This window comes from Neodiprion lecontei, chromosome 2, assembly GCF_021901455.1.
Source record: "Neodiprion lecontei isolate iyNeoLeco1 chromosome 2, iyNeoLeco1.1, whole genome shotgun sequence".
In the NCBI taxonomy this organism is placed as follows: Eukaryota; Metazoa; Arthropoda; class Insecta; order Hymenoptera; family Diprionidae; genus Neodiprion; species Neodiprion lecontei.
This window is the reverse complement of record NC_060261.1, coordinates 8,114,414-8,137,515: the sequence shown is the minus strand read 5'-3', so window position 1 is coordinate 8,137,515 and position 23,102 is coordinate 8,114,414. Positions and strand designations below refer to the sequence as shown.

The 23,102-nt window shown below is 37.2% G+C and overlaps 1 protein-coding gene across 13 annotated transcripts in view; it reads right to left on the bottom strand.

Moving 5' to 3' along the window:
• Positions 1-23,102, bottom strand: part of LOC107219769 (potassium channel subfamily T member 2) — a 170,721-nt gene that overhangs the window by 68,031 nt on the left and 79,588 nt on the right. Inside the window, exon 3 of one of the 13 annotated variants that reach the window (XM_046732158.1) lies at positions 15,267-15,525. The exons of 10 other annotated variants lie outside the window; for them this stretch is intronic. In XM_046732158.1, coding sequence (XP_046588114.1) covers positions 15,267-15,523 — 257 coding nt within the window. In that variant the 5' untranslated portion in view covers positions 15,524-15,525. Of the gene's footprint in view, positions 1-146; positions 1,570-15,266; positions 15,526-23,102 lie in introns of those variants that run through there. 2 more of the 13 variants (XM_046732164.1, XM_046732165.1) reach the window with 2 other exon arrangements.

Sequence of the window (23,102 nt, the reverse complement as noted above, 5' to 3'; positions counted from 1 at the left end):
GAAGGACGATAACCTCGATCACGAGTCCTACACGTGATACTTGGTATCAGATCCATACGCGACTAATTGTAATAGCCTGAATACATACGCAGCGTAGAGTAAAATCTAAGTGTTAATTACGTTAATTATCCTTGGATAAGAAATACCTTGGAATCCTATCGTAGCTGTCCCAGCTAGTGAGGCAATTGTAGCTGCTGTATCTGCTTGACGATGCCATGCTTCTCGAAACGCTTGAAAATATCAAGATCAAAACACTCCTCACGCTTTCGCGTTATCGTACACCTGTTATGCAACTCGCGAAAATCTTCTCTCTCTCACTCTCTCGCTCTCTCTTTTCTTTAGTATTATTATTACTATTATTATTGTTATTATTATTATTATTATTATTATTATTATTATTATTATTATTATTACACATTCGTAATTCAATGATTATCCAATTTATTTTAGATAATGAATAAATTCTATTTTTCTTGGTCTAGTTTCATCACAATATTATTCACGAGAAACACTTTAGTCGGAGTAATTTTTTCGTTTTATCCTTTGTCGTCTTATTTGTTAAATTTTTTTTTTTCTTTTTTTTTTGATCTCGACTTTCTCAAAATTACTTACGCCCTATACTTTTCACGTTCATATAAAGTGGTTATTTTCAAGCGTTGTTAAAACGTTTTTGAATCTTCTCTCGTACGTTTATCATATAAAATATGATGAATATTATGTTATATGTATATGTATGTGTGTATATATATATATGTATATTACATTGATTATTTCACCTGTATGGTATTACGTTAAAAGAAAGAAAACATCTCTCCCTCCATATACGTTTCCGTCGTAAAAAATAAAAATCGTTAAACTTCTAAGCCACTATGAATTGGACCACGACACTCTATAATAATTTATTGGACCACTCTTGAATGATAGGTTTGTATTTATGCGCGCTTGTGTGTGCGTGTGCGTTTTTTGTTAGCCTGAATATATGTATATATTATCGGTTCGATTCTAATTGGTAATCTCGTTCTATGGTAGGTATGTATGCATGTATACATGTATATAGTATTTAATGTAGGTTATATGTCTGTATTCTAAACGAGTGCAAAATTATGTATTCGCACCCGGGTTTTGCGTGTTTGCGCCTCTCGATGTTGTATTACTCGATTGTTAATTATTTTTTATACACGATTATATTCATCTCTTACTTGTATCCTAGTTTGAAATTTATTATTATTAATAATTCTTTTTTTAAATTTTATATTTCGGTTCGTTAAATTTATTTAAAAATAAGCTACATTTTTTTGGACCCGCGAACCAGCACTCAATATATATATATATATTAGGTGTGTCGATATTGGAATTCAATATACCTGCACTTTAATGTTATATAAATTTATTATGTATACCGTCTTTTTTTTTTTTGACATGAGTACGTATACATGTATGGACGATATTATATATTCATTACGCGTGTAAGTTCATATATTCCATTTCCAATCGTCGAATGAGAAGAAAAATATACACATATATGTATATATATACACATGTTATATTTTTTTTTTTTGTATACATGTATGTGCGTGTATTTACAATTTATATGTATACATATTCATATATTGCTTTTTTTTTTTACCAGGCAAACGTTTTTTTTTTTTTTTTTTTTCTTAATCCCTTTTTCGTAAATCTCTACCACGCGCATATGAAATTCACGTTGCACGATTCATTTCTATTAGTCATGTATAATATGTACGTATGTATACAGATATTATAAACTTATAGTATATATAAATATACATGTATAATGTTTCTTGTTACATTTATTTGCTCGTTTCTTTATGTATCTTTTTAATCGTTTTAAAGTGAACCTTTTATGGAAACGATAATTGATTTAAATTAATTAATATTTATTTATATGTTCGATTGTTCGTTCATTTCTTACAACATAATTCAGTGTCAGTCAAATGCGGACGTCTGGATAAAACCGAACTTCAAATTATGCGTATGTACAATAATAAATAATTCAGGGTTATGATTTGTTTGATCCAACTCTCGACTTAATTAACATCCTCTCATCGATACCGTCGTGATCATCGCAATTATCGTCGACGTTTTTATTTTCGTTTTCGCAACGCAAATGAACAACAAGAAAACGGATCCAGATCGTTCCACTTCGTACCAGGAACTCGAGAAGAAAAAGAAAAAATTTTACTGACGAGAAGTTTAATTGAAATAAATTCGTAATTTCGAAGAAAAAAAAGAAGACCGCTGGTTAATTGATCAATTTGTTCGTTCGTTTCTCTTCTTTCATTTTAATATAATTTTGTTTTACTTTTGTTCGACAGAAAGTCACCTTCTTACAACGTGTCTCGCACAGCTGCTATCAGTTTTTACACTTGTGTTATTTTCATTTCGTTTTTAATATTGTATTCCGCACTCTTTCTAACGGAATGAGAAATGCAGAAAAAAAAGAATAAAAAAAAAAAAACAACGCACACATTCAAAAATAACGGTATGCCAGGTAAGTGTTATTTGCATTAACGAAAATCACGAGGGATTAAAAATCGCAACAGTTTTAATTCCCGCCCTTTCCGCAACACTCGATGCATCGTCGGACGGATCGTTTTACGATCGCCGGCAAACTTCTCGTCGCAACGCAAAGATTACACGAAAAATTTCTACGTAAGTCAAGCACCGTCGGATCACCCGTTAGAAATAGTTATCGCACACAGTTTGCGGTCAGTTACCGACGCAAACTCGCAAATACTACGAGGCAGCGACACTTCCTTTTTAAAAATTGCATTTTTTCGTATCAACGAGTTGCCGAGTGTTGCAAAAGTCGACACAACAGCCGAGAGATGCGATCGACGATCCGGCACACACGTGTTTTTATCGATTCGTTGATACGTTAATACCTTAAAAAATTCACTCCCCACAATCCGTTGGTCGATTAGTCGATTATTCACCTCACCGTTACAAACTCTACTTTCTTACTAGTTTTTCTAAACCTTACCCGTGAACAACACAGCGTTTATTTATTTATTCATTCATTTATTTATTTATCTATTCATTTATTAATCCGTTCGTCATCTTTATCCATTTGTTAAATCCTTTATTTTTCAACGGATTTTCAGTCAGTCGTACGAATCGCGCGCCGAGTTGTGAGAGAGACGCCGATTAGTCTGACAATGAGAGGAGAGAAGGAAAACCACCGGCGCTCGCCCTTCTAGGTGTGAAATTCGAAGCACGAGGTGCTTCGCGCGAGTCTCAGCGCCGACTAGCGGCTCTTGCCAAAAGTTAAACGGCGCCGACGCCGCGCCGCCGACGCCGAGCTTAAAAACTGCGCAAGCTCCAAAAACAGAAGGGCAAGGGGGGGGGGGGGGGGGGAGGAGAGCTCGGAGGCAGCTCCCTGATTATCAGATGAATAAACAATACGCTTGATTAAAAAGGATATCTGCCCTGTGTTATATTCTACATTTTGGCTCGGGGTTCTGCAGCTGCGTGTGTATTACAAGTCGTTTTGTACACGCCATTCGTTTGGGAAGTTGTTTGTGGCGGGTATCAACCGCTGCGCACTTGAGTCTTGTAACTGCGTCGTTCGCGTTTCGTTTTTCTGTTTTTTCTTTTTCGTTCTCCTTCTAACGATCCTCTTCTATAACCCGATACCTTCGGGGTCGGCTAGAAATTTTTTTCCTAACCTATACCTGCAAGCGACGACTAAATTTCGGCTCGGGATATGCTCGGGAGATTTGAAAGCGGTTACTGAACGCGGTGAAAAGCTCTGAAGCTGTCTGGATCCCGATTAAAGTTGAATTTTTTTAAGAACGAGTGAAAAAAGAATTATTCGCAAATAATAAAATTGTGCTTTTGTACAAGCTTGACGGGTCGATGACGTATCTCAATATTCAAATACGCATAACTTTGCTGTATTTCCGATTTAGGTTCATTGCAAGATGTATAAGGTTCATTTTTTTATAATCTTCGATACATCGATTTTACATTTGCTTTTCAAACGACTCGCAAGTTATTGTCGTAACCTTATAGACATTAAAGTCCGATCGATCGTTCGGTGAACCGTGTCGTGAAAAATGGTTTTTAATTGTATATTACGATTTCATTTCCTGTACAGCCTTCCAACTTCACATATATATATCATTGATATTGCATATTTCACGAGACTTTTCTTATTCAGACAGAGTTTCGCGTTTCAATTATACCGTGCAAATCGAACATTATTCACATACTTCTGCTAGTTACAAAATATTCAATATTAGATGCATTTCCGTTTTTTCGAGCTAGGCGATTACTTGTACTGTAATTAATTGACCCAATTTCAAAGAATTCTATACATATAAAACAAAATTTTCTCTCTCTTTTCTTTTTTCCATCAATATTCGTAACTTTCCGCTTTGTGTTTCAAAAATCACTTCAAAATGTATACTCTTAACCAATATTAATTACCTTCCATATTATATATAATATTTTTAATACGTGTACGTTTGACGATCGGTTTGCTAAAGGTGTCAAATTCGCGAATGAATTTCGAATAACACGCTGCAGTTGTAACGAAATAGATGCGTTATAGAAAACTTGCCGCTATACCCGTGTAGTCGAGACATTCCGGTGGGAATAAAGAGCCTCGTTACATCGGAGATTATCCAGATACTCCGACGCTTCCCTAAGGACCATATCCAGGAGAGTCCTTTGTCCGAAGAACAGTAGATGTCAGCGGATATTCGCCTCATTTGAGGTGCAATTTTGAGGAAGAAAATATCAGGTCCGCGAAATCGCTGCAATTGCAGGAATTTTCAAGCTATCAACGGTACAATTAAAACAATATAAATTAATACTCTACCACTGTGCATTGTTGCATCGACAATTGAAGGCGTTTCTAATTAAACTCCCGAGGCAACGTTGCCTTCATTCCGTAGAGAAAAAACATTTCCTTTGCAAATATGCTTTCAAGCGAGGAAAAAAATTATCGTTTGTTAAATGTATCGTAAAAAATTTTCAAATTCGTTGAAAGATATACCGTTCGATTTTTATTAAAAAGAATAATACTCACGAAAACTGTACTTGATCTTTTTACGGTAACTATTTATTTAATTAGTGGTAAATTGCTTTTTTTTCTTACATCCAAGTAGCGTGACTCCCTTAATTTTTCGAATTGCTCGGAAATGGCTGTTGAAAAGATTAGGATCTGTATCGGATATTCAATCGTTATAAGTATATCCGTCACATCGCGCTGGACGAAATTAGAATGGAATTAATTTGACTGTATAGTTAGAGGCTCGATTAGTGGGTCGAAAAACGTTGGTAAAAGAAAAGTAAAATACATTTTATCGCACAATTGCAGTGAATTTGTTTATTCCTTTGAGATTCGGCGTAGCAATCAATGCTTTGATCGATCGTTTTTCCAATTAATCGATCAATCGACGGTTTCGATTCATACAACGATTGACTCGCTGAATTATTATGAGACAACTTCGATTAACCAAAATCATCGATTAATCGGTTAATCGCAGAACGCGAGTAGCAATGATGTTTTGCGTTCAGCTCTGCGGGCGGAATTCAGTTAAGCTATCGATCCTCGAAAGCTCGACACATAAAGCTACGCACAAGGTAACTTGTTGCGTGTCCGTATTATTGATGGTACCTAAAACTAACGGTTCTAGGTCGGAGTTAGCAATACGAGTATATTATCATAAGCACCTGGGTAATATTTTCGCACGCCTAGGTATAAATTTATGTCTCCGTCCTCCTCGTCATCCAGACTGATGTCTGTGTCGTTAAATTTTGCCCGTCCGATAAATTATCGGGGGAGCCAAAAAGACGGAACGGCGAAATGAACAAGATAAAAAATTTCATCCCTTTGACGCCTTTTTCAAATCTATTTCGGCGTTGCGTAACGTAGTTACGAATATTACAGGTATACAGGTGAAAGTGTAAATCAGGTCTACGATTCTTTAACTGAAAAAGAAAAACAATTCGATTCTTCGTCACTTTGTGTGACAGTTGCGTTATATTTTTGCCCTTTTTTTTTCTTCCTCTTCGAAAGCTTTCAACGAAGCGTGTTCGTTTAATTTCAATGTTGTGAATTTCAAGCTCGATATAAATTTTTTAGTAAAAAAAAACTTGACCAATTCATACGTATATCGACTTCATCTTCGCCTGTTTTTAACCTCGATTTCACAAGTATAATGGTTCGTTGATTTTACTTTTCTTCGAGAATTGAAAAATCGACTGTCTACGGAAAAATTTGGTGCTATTTCGTACCGAGTAAGCGAGTGTGAAATTCCATTGATCGGTAAAAACAGCCGAGGCGTGTTGACTAGTTCCTTTCAATCAGGCGTTGTCACTCGTGATTCGTAAAAAAAATTCATGTCACTTGTCGATTCTTCTGATTAATCGTAAATCCGGGCGGATTGTTTGACCCGATTTCGTCAATGTTTACGAAATGGCTTTGGCTTTGACATACGGATAAACGAGATTCTTACGCATAAACTTTACCTCGCATTTCGCGTATCGCGAAATTTAGAAAACGATCAAGAAAATATTTTGAATACTTTTCAATTTGAGAATATCTTGCGCCCAACATTTCTACGTATAATTTCTTTATGTGAAATCGCATTAATAATAATACGGCTAACCATTTAGCGTAAATAAAATTGTGACATTAATAATACATCGCGTCAATGTGTATAATTAATTCTCTCTGACAAATTGCGGTAGGTATTAAAATCGTTCCGCTCTTCGGAGTGAATATTCAAACCACAAATTCACGCGTCCCGGCCAAGCTTTCAATGGTACAAATTATTACCAAGCATATAACGCGAGTGTCCTGTAATTATTGGATCTGCAATAATGCAATAAACAATCGTTAGCAACAGATATGAAATTTTATTTCAAAGTTATTGATTGATTGACCTGACTCTTTTTCGAATTCGAAAATCCGATGGCGTTATAACTATTTTTCTGTAATCAGGGGGACGCTGTATCAATCAAAGTCAACTCAGTCATGAATTTCATTGTCGGCTTTGGGATTCTCGTCTTAGAACATTACGAAACACTCGATGCCAACCAATTGATACCACAACTGTAAAATCTACACGGTGATTTATTAATCGATGATTTTTACCAATTACATTACCGGAAAGTATTACTCACCAAATTACATTATACTATATTAGCAATCTGTAAAGATCTGTTTAACAATGCAAAACTAAAGAATATTGGAATTGTCAATAAAAGCTTAGATATCGATGTTTCGTTTCTTTTCGTTTGAAAATGATGAAAAAATGTGCTAGATTTGTAAGATTTCACTCCGCGATAGCTCATTATTACCCAGAATACTATTTTTTACAGATATACCGCACACGCCTTTTTAATTACCACGTTGTCATCGTTAAATATTTGATTGACAGATTGACAGACTCTTCCCCTTTCATACGGCGATGAAAAGTATCGCGATAAATTGCGTTTTCCTCCTCTTTACACAATATATTATTTTCAGGTTTACTTCACTCGATACGTTGACAAGTATCCTTAAAATAATCTGCTACGAACAAGGTAAGTCTACCAATTATTGACCTTTTTTGTTCGTACCTGTTTGATCCTTGGTTCGAAAACAGCCGAAAAATAGATTTTCAGCGTCCAAACCTTCCGTATATCAACTGGTTTCAGTCATCGAGAAATTCATAATTTGCGACGTCTCTTTTTAATTTTGAAAAATAAAAGGGTCAATAGTTGGTGAAAAAAAAAAAAGAAAGAAATTCGTGCAAACGGCAAAGACTTCTGAATACGCTTGCATAAATTCTACTCGATCACCAGACCGCATTCACACCCAAAAGCTGCGTAAAAGGCATCGCGGTTCAAGAACCAGGCATGGACAAACACGCACGTAAGGCCGGGGAATAAACTCGGGAACGGTCGATAAAATTTAATCACTACACAGCTTCGACGTACGTAGGTAGATGCATGAAAGCGAGGACCCGTCATTCGTCCTTTTCCTCCCACACCTTCGGTCACCGGCTTTTCCAGTCGGAGGTGATCGAGCTGCCTGTAAGCGGCGAACGACCTTCTGGATGCACGTTGTTTGTGCGCAAGTGAGACTTGACCTTTATCTACGGGTTATGTCTGCGAAGGACGCAAATTTTTCACCTCAGGATTTTCGAGATTTGAGCGATTGTACAAAGGCTTGTTTAAATAAGTTTGAAAAAACGCCCAAGTTATATGTACATATGCTTTGCTGACATTTCTCAGTGAATATTTCTACTGCTACGAAATTTTAGAGAAATCGGAACGTTTCGTGTTACTTTTTGTACAAAATTGTAAATATCCATAGCTTTTTCTTAAGGAATAATTCATTTTATTTAACATATTGTACGGTAGCTTGTAGATTTTTTACTCAAAATATACAAGTTTCATAAAAAAAAAAAAAAAAAAAAAACTATGCATAGTTGCATTTAAATTTACCGATTTCCCTGAAAATTCGTAAAAAATCGCAGAAATCATTTTCACCAGGCTTTGCGGACAATTCATAATGCAGGAATGGTTTTACGTGTCTTTTTCAAAGACATATACTACACTTACAACTCCTCAAATTACACGGATTTTTTCAACTCGAGAACAGAATAAATCTTCCAGTAAATTCATCGCCAAAATCAGAATGTGAGAAGATTAATTTTTATTCAATTTCAAGTTTTATTTTCAACTCGTACATAATTCCTGTCACATTTTAGTGTAAAGTATAATCTTGCACAATTTGTGACTGAACAGGTATGAAAATAGAAAAAACGATTAAAAAACCGAAAAAAAAAATCTTGCGTGACAACGTTTTGTTTTTTTTTTTTTTCTTTCGTGTAACATAAAAATAAATTTCAACGTTTTTGAGACGGGTTTCGAAAATTCATAGAGCAAGGACGAGTGTCTGAAATAAATTTGAATATTTTTCTTAAAGCTTTTCAGGGGTGGCACAACGTATGAAAAATCCATGGCAAAATTATAACACGTCATGGTCAACCGTTTACTATTGATTTGGCGCGGAATGCCCCGTACATAACGTAGGCACGATACGTATACGACGCCGGAAAACCATGATAATTGTTAGGCGTACTGCAGCTGTTTGAATGTACAGGTGTACACGTAATATCGACATTTCGTTACCCTGGCTTAACGTATTCAATTGCGGGGATCAAGGCGTGACAGACTTTGTTCGAGACTGGATTTCCATACATCGTGTGTTCGATCGGAAACGTACTTGAAATCCAACGAAACTCAACGTCAAACGTGAAAAGTAAATCTAAAACGAATGAAAGCTAGTGCCGGAAAGTAAATCGGCTTTCCTTTGCAGTATCACGCTGTCAAATTGCAACCCAAGAAGTGCGGATGCGAAAAATTCTACGAAGTATCGGGTCGTTTTTGCAACATTGGTTTTTTTTTTATTTTTTTTTTTTATTACGTGATATTCTAACATATAAAGAGATCTGCGAATTATTTCCTCGTTCGAATGACCGTACAATTTTGATTCACGGTAATCGGGAAGAAAATCGTCGACGTTGTATTTCTTGTGGTGGAAAACGTAATTGAAGCAAATCTATTGTGATGTACCGATTACGTCATCATTTTATACAGGACTACATTGGGTCCGTGCGTAGACCTAAACTTTTTATCAACCACATTCACGTAAAACGCATCAAGTTTCTCCGCTTGAGTGAAGCTACATTTTGTATGTTAAAGAAATTGTGTTTAACGTACGAATTCAATTCGTAAACTTGAAAGCTTTTACGGAATTTCATATATTTTTGCAACGATTTTACGCGTTGATATATATATATATATATATATTTTTTTTTCTATACTACAGGTAATCGTTTTTGATTTATTTCTAAATTATCAACGATTCGGGTGTTTAAAAAAACCACAATTCAGTTGAAGATAAATTTTTGACCAGTTATACAAATAGCCGCCCTATTTTCTGTGGGAAAAATATATACGAACGGAAATCCAATTCCGTAAAACGGGTAGCTTCTGATCGTTTGACTCTGTTCCCTGTGTAATTGCTTCACCTTTGGTACGTGGTTTATTATTATTATTATTATAATTTTTTTATTTTTATCCCCGTTTCACCTCCAATTTCCGCTATTTAATATCTTTTTCCGAGGAGCCAAGAACGTCTTTAACTGTTCACAGTGTTCGCGAAATTCAAACAAGTATAATCATTACACATGGGGTAAAAACGAAAATGTTGTCCTTTGATTAAAGCGAACCATGGAAGCGTAAAATTAAACGGATGCACCAAATTATTGGTAATTTTCAAGTGATTCGAAACTATTATATAAAGATTTCGTTTACAGCTCAAGTATTTGTAATTTTTTTTTCTTTTTTTAAACTTTTTATTAATCAACAGATTGCCTCGTTTCTTATAAATATAATAAGCTGACCATCTCGCGTTATGGGATTGATAAAAAGTCTAGATTTTTTACGAAGAACCTGCTTAAATTGGATGCAGAGAAAAGCTTTCACCCTCTGGTTTCGAGGTAGAAAGGTGGCGTGGAGACAATTGTGGGAAAGAGTCAACGCTCGGTTTTATTTTTCTTTTCGCGCGCACTTCGGGCTTTCAATCAACTTCTGATCCGGGAAAAGAGTTGAACGACTCTCGCCACGGTTTTTTTCAACCTCGAAAGACACTCGAGAAATTCGAGATCCATAACTCACAATAAAAGGTAATTGTGATTGACTCGGTTGTGACCCCCGACTGCAGAGGCATGAATTACAATTGATGACTTTATTCGCATCTCTCACTCTCTCGCACTCTATGATACATTATCGTTAAGTGTTACAGGATTCGGCGCCAACGATTTTTCTCGAGTCACTCTTCGTTCGCATTTTTTTTTCCGAAAGCATATCAGGAGGGCAACAATTTCTTCATCGACTACCACGTATCGGGAAACGCAATTCGAACGACTGCGGTCAGCATTTAAAAGATGACAAACGCGCCTCGGATCTTTCAATTTTTCGAATTTTTTAATTTAGAACTACTGCTATCAACGAATGTCAAATTTTTTTCAGGTTAAATAATACGCTTTGTATAAAAACAATTCCTTACGCGCCAATTGAGTTGCAATAGTTACGATATGCACAGGCCAGGGTTGATTAATGTTGTTAGTATCGCGACTGGTACGATAGCTCCTGAGTTTCAAGCTCCTGCGGACAAAACGTATGCACAGGGTGTCCACTGATTGCGGAACCAACTTACATTGTTGACAATTCTTGTACAGCTTGGAAAAAGCAAAAGCAAAAACAAAAGCTAGCAGAGTAAAAAAGTAGCAGTATAAACCGGTTCTGAATTATTTGATCAAAACAATTTTACATAAAAAAAAAAAAAAAAAAAAAAACAACTGAAATATAAGCAAAAAGTTCACAGAAAGCTTGCATATTTACGATTTTTTTACTCTTAATAACCGACAAAAAAAAAAAAAATCACAAACTAGACGTTATTTTCTACCTCGAGGTAAAACAAAAATGGAAATTGTTTGAATGCACGGAGAATCTTTTTACTCCACGAGCAAATTGAACAAAGGGCATACTTTTAGCGTTGAAAAAAAAATTCGTCGCTGTTATGAAAATTCGGGTTAATCGTTACCGTTTGCGGTTGTTGAAGCAATTTTTATGACACAAGTGCAGAACGTATTTCTCAAGCCTACTTTGTTCCACGATTTTTCAGCCTCGAAAATACAAGAAATTTTTGTTTCCTTTCAGAAATATATATTATTCACGGACACGCTGTATATTCGGAAAATCTCATCAGAAGTTATATCTATGTATAGGTATGCATTGTATAATACACATGTACCGCAATGCTGAAGCTATGATCGATCGAATCTTGTGTAACTTCAGAAGCAATATTCCTTTTTTTTTTTTTTGTTATCCAAGAACAACGAACGGAGAAAAAAGAAATGAAGTTTATTCACATATGTATCAACGAGAAGAAATCCGTTACAATTCATCAGCGGAAGATTCCGAATCGTTTTCTATCACCTTACCGTAAAAAAAGAAGAATCTGCCGAAAATTCTTGGAAACGCTTAAACAGCGATTTTATAAGAAATTATTCAACGATAATTATATGCAGGCTAGCAAATATTTACATCCGGGTGTAAAACAAAAATTTATAAGACGGTGAATTTTTATTTTTTCTTTCTCTCCAAACGTAGAACTTCTTCATAGATCAGAAAAACATTTAGAACGATCTTTCGCTTGAAATTTCCGACACAAATTTTATTTTCAAAAGCAAAAAAAAAAATAAAATAAATAAATAATGGCACAATCTTGTCCCAATTCTAAGATGTAACGTCGGTCATTAAAGCGTGTTTTAAACCGTCCAACAAACGGAAGTTTACAAAGTATTTCCGTATCGGTGAGTCGGTTGGTATATTTTAATTGCAAAACATCTCCAACCGGTTGTTTAAGCCGGGATTTACGGTTTGCTGAAGTTTAACATTGTTACGACGGAGATAACATTTCAATCTCACTTCCACCGCGTTGAGTTTCCAGGGTTGGGTTGGGTCGGTTACGCGAGCCGCTCGCCGTCCGGGAAAGCATCTTTTTTACATTTTATTGTATTTTTTATACCTTCTCCGCAGCATCCCACCGAATTATAGGAGGGTAAATGTAACAGGGGTTGAGTAGAGAGGCTCCCTCAACGCGGTTCGGGGTAAATCCGTTACACTGTTTCGATGGCGCCACCGTCCGTCTTCGTTGAATACGTTGAATATCGACGAGTTTTCCCGCTGAGGGGCGCCACCCGTTCAAAATAAGCTCAACCACCACGTGCAATTTCACAGAATGACTGTCTGACCCAACCGCCCTCCAACCACTTGATAACTCGTTCGTCGTCTTCGCGTCGAACACCCCAGAATTCAAATTCGCCATCGAGTATTTTTACTACGCGTAAAATGTGAAAACAAAGTCGAGAAAAAGTGAGATAAATAATCCATTATCGACGAAGAATTGTTTTGATTAAACACTTGGACTCGTAGATTTTTAAAAATTTTCGAAGGAATTGGAAAATGTAACGACAGGTAATTCGTATCTCTTTCCGGAGAGATTTGGATTAATTTTTAACTATATTTTCAAATCAATCAATCTATTTACGAAAATTCTTCGACAAATTTTAACCTTCGCCCGACGAAATTAAGAATAAAACCATCGAACCGTATGAATATAAATTTAGGAAAGGATGAAAAAAAAATCGTTACAAAACATTGGAATCGGATGAAGCGCGTAGGAGTTTAATAATTTTGAACGTTCGACTTGTAAAATTTTTTATTAAATTGTTTATAACTCAGTTTGTGTTACTCGAATTTACTCGGAATCATTATTATTACATTAGTTTAAGGTCTTTGATAAACTTGTGATACCAATAAAAATTTACTCGAGATATTTCGAAGGCTTCTTTCTCTTTTCCGTTACTTTTGATTCGCACGTTCTTACCAAGTCGTCTTTAAGATACGCGAAAAAAGGCGAAAAAAATTAGTTCCGAGTAGCGGCTTGTTATCGAGCCACGTTTCTTTCCAGCGACCGAGGGTTTAAAAAAAGTGTTACAAACATGAGTAATTTATGGTGTGTAATACCTTCTTGGGATGCTTCTGGTGTCGTTGCGGTGCAGCACAAGGAAGGGTCGTAAAACTTGAAAATGTTACGTATTTGTATCATGTAGCTACACTTGCGTGCTGCTCGAGTTACACGAGCATTTTATGCCTATACAATATATCTAACGAAAGTGCCAACGTTTTACGAGAAAAGCTTTCTGCGTTACTTGTAAACGGACATGCATATGATACGTATACTGAGAAAAATTTCATTTGTTATAATAACTGTTTGAATATCGTTGGAATTACGAAAAACGAGGTAATCAGTATCTACACACTCTATATCGTACAAGTATAGATAATCCATACATCAATTTTTAATAGCTAAATTTTTTCAATGTTACATCATAACACTTCTGTCAGAATTGTGGAAATTATTTACACACGCGTTTACGGTTTGTTATTCAGAGAGCTACTCGATTCGGGTCTGGTACACATTTAGTTAAACTAATTGCAAACATGCAAATCAGGGGAGCAGAGAAGCTTCCATAAATCTGACGATTAAAGTGTCATTGACCGCGACCCTCGTCACGTAATTCATTGAATTCGTTGCTTTCAACAGACCTGCGACGCTTTTGAACCACGCAGTCGATGAATCGTAGATTGCGAATTAAAAAAATAAGTTTTGCATTTGAAAAATGCTGTGGACACGTACAATTATTCGTCACTATTCGTATCGAATTATTTACCAACATTTTTGATTTACCTGAAACTTGGCCATCACTTTGCATTCTGTGAAAAAAGTTTCCTTGGTTATTTTTGAAATTTTTTTTTTCGTCAAGCCGTTCGTGAGATGTGAATTTTTGAAAATTTCAATACTTTTCTTCTCGAATGCTTTAATAATCTTGTGAAAAATTCATTAATTTAGATACTTTTCAATCTCTAAAGATGTGTGTTTTTGCATGTATTTTTTGAAAACGCAATGCAACAAAATATCAAACACTTTTTTACCAAAATTTGTTTTTCGATTTTAAGATTAAAATCTTTTTTTTCAAACTTGAGCGTATCGATAGATTTCTTTTTGCTCTATCAATTCTTAAAGCACGTGGGATCCTTTTCTCAATTTATTTAACATTTGAACTACTATCCCACATGCCTTTTTTCGTAAATTTTAGGGTACTCTACACACCGAAACGCGTCACTGCCACAAGAGTTGTTCAAAATTGCCTTGTCTAATTCCCGTGAACGAACTCAGGTCAATTTGAAAGCTCCGTCTAAAATTTCTCACCGCCACTGTAATTTACAACTAATCACTCCCCTGCCCTTATTAACCCTATTGAATATAATCGCATCTTTACCGGGTATACATATTATATACACCATAATTACCTCGAAAGTCTACAGTGCAAAAATAAAAATGTGCACGCATTTCCTCTGAAAAAAAAAAAATATTGTAATTCCATAACTGTTTAATTTTTAAATATAAAAATTGCGATACCAACTAATATTTTGAAACCGACGATTATCTACGAACGCGTTAGATATCGCGTATAACCACGAACGTGGAAAAGGAGCAAGATGAAAAAAAAAAAAAAAATAAAAATAATCACACACACCCACGCACAATGAAAAAAAATGAAAAACCATGGCAATCGTGCGAGATTAAATTTGCAGCGTAATCATACCTCGGAATTTGAAAGGCGATCTCGTCGAGAGAATCGCTGGGTTGAAGCGGGGTCCGTTCGAAGAGATTACTGGGCCCACGATGCACTTTGTTGCAGCTCTGCATGGATCCAGCAGTTGGTTGAGGCTCGTCACCGCAATTTTGGCCACTTTGCCTTCCGCCCTGATTGCTGGGGCCTGCCCCGCGTCTTTGCCGTTTTTTGCGAGCCTCTTCGGCCTGCCGGCGAAGGTTGTGAAAGCGGAAGAAGAACATCGACATCTCTGTTTGTAAGAAGGGGACGATCACTTCCTTTCTATCACGTATCGCGGTGAGATTGAAGAACTTTTCCGGTACACGTATCGTCTTGTCTGTATTTTCCTCTCCTCTTTCTGCTTTTCTCTCGATCTTTCTATTCCTCTCTAATTTTATCACAAGATCGTTTCAAAGCGCAATTTTCTACCTATGATCAATATTTTCACGAGAATATATCTGCTATCTCCTTGTTAACGCTAATCATTGTACGAATTCGTACAATTTTATACTCTCTCGATCTCCGCCACGTTCGATATGCATTAAGATCGTGAGTAATTAGTCGTGCACGTTAGATGTTGTGAACAACTATTTAGAAGAAAAAAAAAAAACAACAGAAAAAACAAAAAACAATTCTCACAAGCATGAACAGAAAGAAGGAAAAGGCCTGACGAAGTGTTCAATGCGCACAAAAAATACCTGCATGCAATGCAAGGAAAAATGAGCAGGAGCGGCGAAGCGAGGGGAGGCATTTGGGTGCAAAAGAAACCGGTGCTTCTGTATGAATGCAGCCCGAGGTATGTGCAGGAGTAAAACAATAAGTTTTCTCCTCTAAAGCAGAAAACTAATTAGGTTAAAAGCTATAGTAAAATACGCATATGTTTTGCTAAATTAAATTCTTCACAAATATACTTTTTATGCATGTTGTTCTAAATTAGTAATTACGTAGAGCGTTGCACCGAATGAATGCATCGCGTTCAATTGCAGAATAACGTCCGGTTACCTTGACTAATAGAAAAATGTACGCAAAAGTATAAAATAGATTATTATAATATATATACCGAATGAAGCGATAGGAGTGTATATAAGTATTATTTTATGGCCACGGTTATGGGGTTTCAGATCGTAAAAGAAAAATCGCGATGATTGAAACTGATACGTTATTTCACGATTCCGATAACTGCACAAACATATTCCTTATTTTTACGGTCTCAAATTTCATAGTCTTTGATTTTTTCATTCTGAGATCTCGTTATTTGGTAAATAATCTTTTAAGATCTACTCAAAATAGGATTGACCCAGCCGATGCGTGTGAGAATTATAAGTCTTAGTAGTAGACCGAAAGTAAAAGCTTTCCCCGTTGTACAGACGACGAATTTCTCGACGAGAAACATTGCACGACAATGAGCATCGTTGCGGCTCGTACGTCAGATATATATTTGAGAATGAACAGCAGTTCGATCTGCAGAGAAAAGTTTGCCAATAGGGAATGACGTTGGGCAATAATTGTAACGAAGTTAAGTACGTCCCTCGACTCGAAAAACTTCTCTCTTAATGGCACAGGCGAAAATACTATACATAGGTGATCTTCTTCCGAAACTAGATCAGGATTTGATCAAACTCATTGTCACACAAAGTTTTTTTCCCTATCCGTCAACCGCTGTCTTTTCGAGTAACGAAAAACTTCGTGACCGGTAAAAATATCGGTTATAATGTAAAAAAAAAAAAAAACAGTTGTGGAAAAAAAAGAAAGAGAGAGAGAGAGAGAGAGAGAGAGAGAGAGAAAAAATTTGACGCACAGATTGAATTATTCCGCGTATAAATCCGTTTCATGACTCAGTTGGCCAATTCAATATTGAGAGTGAATTGAAATTGATATTGTCAATCATGACTGACATGGCGGGTCCTGTTGTATATTAATAATGCATTCAATAATTCCGTTGTCAAAGCAAATAGAATCGATTTCGTCCAACTCGCGATTAATCCCCTTCGGGGGATTTACGGTAAAATTATAAACCCGCATTATAAAATTTGTAAACATTTGTAGATTTTTATACGATTGGAGATCCAGCTAGAAAAATCTATAGCAGAACGCCTGTAAGATTTGGGAAACTTGAGGAGTTTATAACTGAATTTTCAAGCCCGGTGGATACAACGTGGGTAGAAAAATAAAGAAATAAAATAATAAATACGTGAAAAGTTTTTCCTGCGTTGTTGAATTCGTAAAATGAGAAAACGTCCGTCACTGCAGTAGCTACAAGTCGACTTAGGTAGGCGTGTTTAAGCGAGGGTGAAGAGTAAAAAAAAAAAAAGAAAAAAAAAAAGGAAAAGAAGGGAAAAAAGTGGTTGGCAATTGGAAACGAGACGTAGTTGGTGAAGACTTTGAAAACACTAAATTCGGTGTGTTACAACGGCTTTCGGAATCGTGTTCGGAAATACCGCAGCTCAATTTTCTCGGTCCAATAATTTACTTCCAAAGTATTATAATCTACCGTCAATACCTAACCAGCCCTGAACTTTTGTCGCGGGCGAGTGATCCGGTGGAATTTTTCCGCGGTTATGAAAGTTCAAAGTAAGGTATATTTTTAGACGAATGGGGATGGATTCGTATATATAGATATTTCGTCGCACAGTAAGCGAGTTCGTAAAATACAGAGACCCGTCCGACTTATTCTACCGTCATAAAGTGGAAGTGGATAATCAATATCATAGTTGTAGTCAAGCAATAAAATCAACTAGGTTCCAATTCCGCAGGCAAGAGCTGCGGCCAAAGTCATTGCTGCTTCTACTCCTCCCGAATTACATTTTGCAGTCATTAAAGAAGGACGGTAAAGTTTCAGCGGTCGTTACGGTAACGCCGATCTCGTTCCTTTTCCGAGATGTTGCACAAGTCGGACGCTTTAACAACACCTCGACTCCACCGACACTGGCAAAGCTAATTTTCAACCAGACCCTTCCGCTTGTTATTATACTTTGTTATTTACCAATCTCAGCTATTAGAAGCCGTCTCTTGGGTGCTACGAGCAATCAGTTACCGACACACCCTGACGATATTGAGCTCGATGGTATTGAGCTCGGGTTAATTGGGAAGTAATTACTGCATCGGACCGGAGATTGATTGTCAACGGCCGTAGAGGGGAAAATTCACCGGTAACAAAGCGACAACTCCGATCCAATACCTTACGTGTGTGTGTCTTGTTAGGAATTTGTCGCCTGCAAAGACGCGAGGCGAAGAGGACTTATTTGTTGGTCGCTTCTGACCGTTAAGCCAAAGTCGATGAAACAGCTCTGTCCTAATTTTCTCTATCGTTGTCAATGTTTCCGAGTTACGTTCGGTGTACAATGTTGTTGAATGTTCGATACCATGAAACACGATCTTCGCCTTATCGAATGTCAATTTGCTATTTCCTCATGGCTGCAGTGATACGTTACGTTTTAATATTAATGATCAGTGAATATGTGGCATCAGCTGCACTGCCAGTTTAATTTCTATCCATGGAGTATCGATTTTATTCGTTATATCTTGCACCTTTTGAAGTGGAACATAACCATAAAACAACCCATCCAAGGTACCGTCAGATGCCCGGCAGGTGGACGGTAATTGGTAACAAAGGAATAACGAAACTGGAAGTTCCAACGGTGACCTGGAGGTCATTCTCTATGTGTAAATGAATGTATGAACCCCGTGTACCAAGACCGGAGAAGTTCACGGCTGTGAAAATCTGATGCTGTTTCGGATCAAAGGGGTCACCTTCCACCCTTCGTCTCCACTTCCGTAAAATCCACATCATTCCCGTGAAAATTCTTCCAACGAACTTACGTCGAAGACCGTTTTTCGCATTTGGGTCAAGTGTGACTTGTCGCATGATTGCGTAGACACGAAAACTCACCATGGGCAGAAAGGAGTTGACGGGTAGCTGGCTCCCCAATCCAACAGCCTTTTACTCGAGTACCGCTCGCATGCTCGTCGGTAATTGAATCCCTTTGGCTTTTGCCCAATTTCAATAAAATCCCGGCAAAATCTCCGTACAATCAGACTCGCAAGTTCTTCACATCAGAGAGAACCTACGCAACCATGCTCGTACCTTGTACGGTATTGATTAAATAAGACTTCCACTCCAACAGGTCCGTTCCAATGATTTGGTTGAGTTTTAGTTCCGCAGATCGTCTTGTGGAGCGCTTAAATTTATGGTACCTAATGATTTCATTGATGGGTAAAGAAATAATTCCGTAAATCGTAAGTCGTCGGTCAATTTGAAGGAAATGACGGGAGTCGCGGAGGGACGATCTGGAGACTAAATCGTCTCCTGAGATCTCCTCCAGGGATGGTGGAAGGATTCTCTTTCGGTTGACTCTTACATGCCCTGTACAAATATATGGGAAATTTTATCACGACGCATTAAGGAGGGAAAAGGGACGGAATCCATTTGTTACATTGCTCTTTGAAATAGGGCTGAAACCGGCACTACTCGGCAAATATAGGCTTCCTAACCTACGTTGGTTTCCTCCCTGTTTGAAATACACCCCTACACATGTATATATACAACGGCATTTTGATAGATGTCAAGGAACTGGATACCCCGGGGTGTGAAACGGATGGATTGAATGTTGATATAGGTACTCTTCTGTACTCCACGTCCCATCCACCGTCGAAAAGTTGATGGATCCCGAACGTAAATCGTGATGCATTGGAAAAAGGGTATATGAGAAATGATTTTATTCCTCTTCCACGCTTTTCGTAAATTCATTAATTACTGAACAATCAACGTAACAATCGAAGTAAATATCACCCTAATTATGTTGGTCCGACGTTTCATTGATACTGAAAATTGTACCATCATTCTGCCACGTTTTTTAACTTGTATTTTAGACTTGTATTTTCCGACCTATAAGCCACCGTCGAAATCCATCCCTTGGATTGGAATCGTGAGTTGAAAAAAATCTTACAGAGTTAACTCGATTGACCAACTTAAAATTAGCATTGTCATATGACTTGGGGAGAAAACTAAATTTGTCAAGGATATAAGTGGATTCGAAAACAAAGAAAGTGAAACAAAATCAAGCATGGGGGAGAGAAGAGAAAGGCGAAAAGACCCTGGGATCGTCTCCTAACGAAGTTTCCACCTAATTAAATATCAACTGGTATAAAAATTCTCGGACGATTTTCGTCTGACCTCGCAGATTATCGTCGGATTTTCACAAGACGACCGTGGTTCTATTCACTGGAATCAAGACCCACTATCCATCGGGCTCATTGGCTTTCACAGATCACAAGTACGTACCGAGGTACATTCGTACCAACACGAGTGTCTGGGGACCGTATTTGGTGCAGTGGCTGGATGTCCTATTTAATTAAGGCTGCATAATACCACAGTACCACCAAGCCCCAATTGTCACCAGTCAGCCTGCTAGTTAATCGATGCCTTGTCCATGAACATAGACACCCTGAAACCAGAGCACGCGATGTCCGCTGATGACAAGGTCTGCCGCGGAAATTCAGGATATGAGATGAAGCCGGCACCGATCCTTTGAAACACTCCAACGACAATTGGTCTTCGGGAACAAATGTTGCACTTCATACAGGTATAAAATTTATGACCTGCGACTTTTTTCTCGCAATGTGTACCCTTGGTCTTGTCTTCGACTTGGGTATCATTGTTCTTCAGGAACAAGTATTGCACTTCATGCAGGTGTTCATGACCTGCGACTTCTTTCTCGAAATCTGTATCTTTGTAGCTTTACCTGGTGTACTTTTTCACTTACAGCAAAATTTGACACGTCAGAAAGTGTAAACGCATGCTCGAACCAATTAAGTGATATGATTTCCCGACGACAGTTGAAGAGATGTGTTATCGCATGGAAAGATGTTTCATTATCATACTTTCTAACGGTTGGAGACATTGGTCCCTTAATACGAGAAGACATCCGGAAACGTTCTGTCCCATTCGTGTTCCGCTGAGCCTCTGATAAGAAAAGTATCTCAGGTCGACCTCTCCGATTTTATTTCTTTCGCAATATGTTACAGTAGACTAAAAACTAAACGACACATATTATTTTTACCTGCCATTAAGCGCTTCAAGGGTGTGAAACAACTCTACAAAGCAAGGCATGTCAAGGGACGGTTTGGCATTTCCACCTACAAGAAGATAATATTTTTCAACCAATCTAACTGAAAAAGTTTTCTCCTAACGAGAAATGAAAACTGTAATTTTCTCAATTAAAAAAGAACAAAAGAATTCAAATAACCGTTTGACCTGCCTCACTTTGGTGGGCGTTTTTATCCGTTTAAAGTACTTAATGGCAGTCAAAAAAAAAAAAAAAAAAAAAAAAAATACGTGTCGCTTACGTTTTACTCCACCGTAACATATTACAAAAGAAATGCAATCCGACAGATCGACCTGGGATACCTTCCTTGCGAGAGGCTCTAGCTGCTGTTCATCTCCTCTCACCTCTCCGACTTCCTGTTTTTACTATATTCGAGGGAGATGGAGTTTTATTGCGAGTTGACCGGAGTCAGTGGCCCTCCGGAGAGCCTCTGGGCAAGACAAATCGCGGGTTGGTAGTGCGAGCTTCGCTGTCAGTCGGACTGACGAACGATCGAGACTGTATGTACCCAGCTGTACCTGGGATCCTCTCGCCGTTGCTCGCTCCTCCGCTTTGCTCTCCTTTGCCTAGCTCGTTCGTGCAGCCTCTCAGACAGAGCGGTACATTCTTCACACCCTCGGCAAACGACTTTCATCATTCAGAGGGTTGGATAGCTGCAGACATGTACCGGCATTTATTATTGGTAACTTTGGAAACCGCACTCTGGATAGGCAAGGGTAAAACGGAAGTGACGGCGCCCGACTATCGACGTTCTGACGTCTGCTTAGTTTATTACAAGAATCTGGTGTTCTTATCACTCGATCTTTTTATTCTTAGTTTAAATTTCTTCTGTAATTTTTTTTTTTTTTTTTTCGGTGACACGTCAGTCGAACTCTAGACTTTTTCGATTTGCTTCTGATTTCAACTTCTGATAAGGCTCGATGAAACAAGTGGTTTTAACTGTGTTTCAATCGGTTATGTTCCATATGTGTCCAGATATTATTTAAAATCACGTTAAAAATTAGTGGTTTCAATTCTCGTCGTAAATATTTGAAAAAATATATTTACTCTGGTGTATTATTGAATGTTGATTATTGTAATCAGACAGACTATTTCTACTGAGTTTGATTACTAGCAAATTTGTCAGAAATGAATTAAATTTCAAGTGGTTGGAATGAAAATGTCTATTTTTTTTTAAATTGTTTTCTTCTCCCCGTCTTTTCTAATAATTTATAACTCTTGATGTTATGTACCGCAGTAATTGGAACCGAATTTTGATATTTATCGAACGCACTGCAATGGTATTTTTCATATTACCTATTGAACAAATATTTAACATTGATAGTTTCTGAATTTTTTACTCAAAGATACTGTTCGTTACTTTTAACGAGGAAGAAATAATTTCCGGAAATGGATACGGATGAAAGTGTTTTTGTTTATGAAATCCATAAATCTGTTGTCAATTCGGATATATTATTTTTGTTGAATAACAAATATGTCGAAAATAACCTCGAGTCAAGTGTAGTAAAGTTTTACCACTCATAATAGAACAAAATCATTTCATTGAATGAAAAAATCACGTTTTAAGAAATATTTATCTCCTAACGCTCAGTGTGGCGGCTTCGCGGTGAAAACTTCTTAAACTTTCGAGGCCGTTTCTTCAGTCACGTAATCGTTTTCAAATAGTTTAAAAGTCCATGTGTCCCTGCTGTGTCTGTGTAAATGAAATTCAGAGGAAAAATCA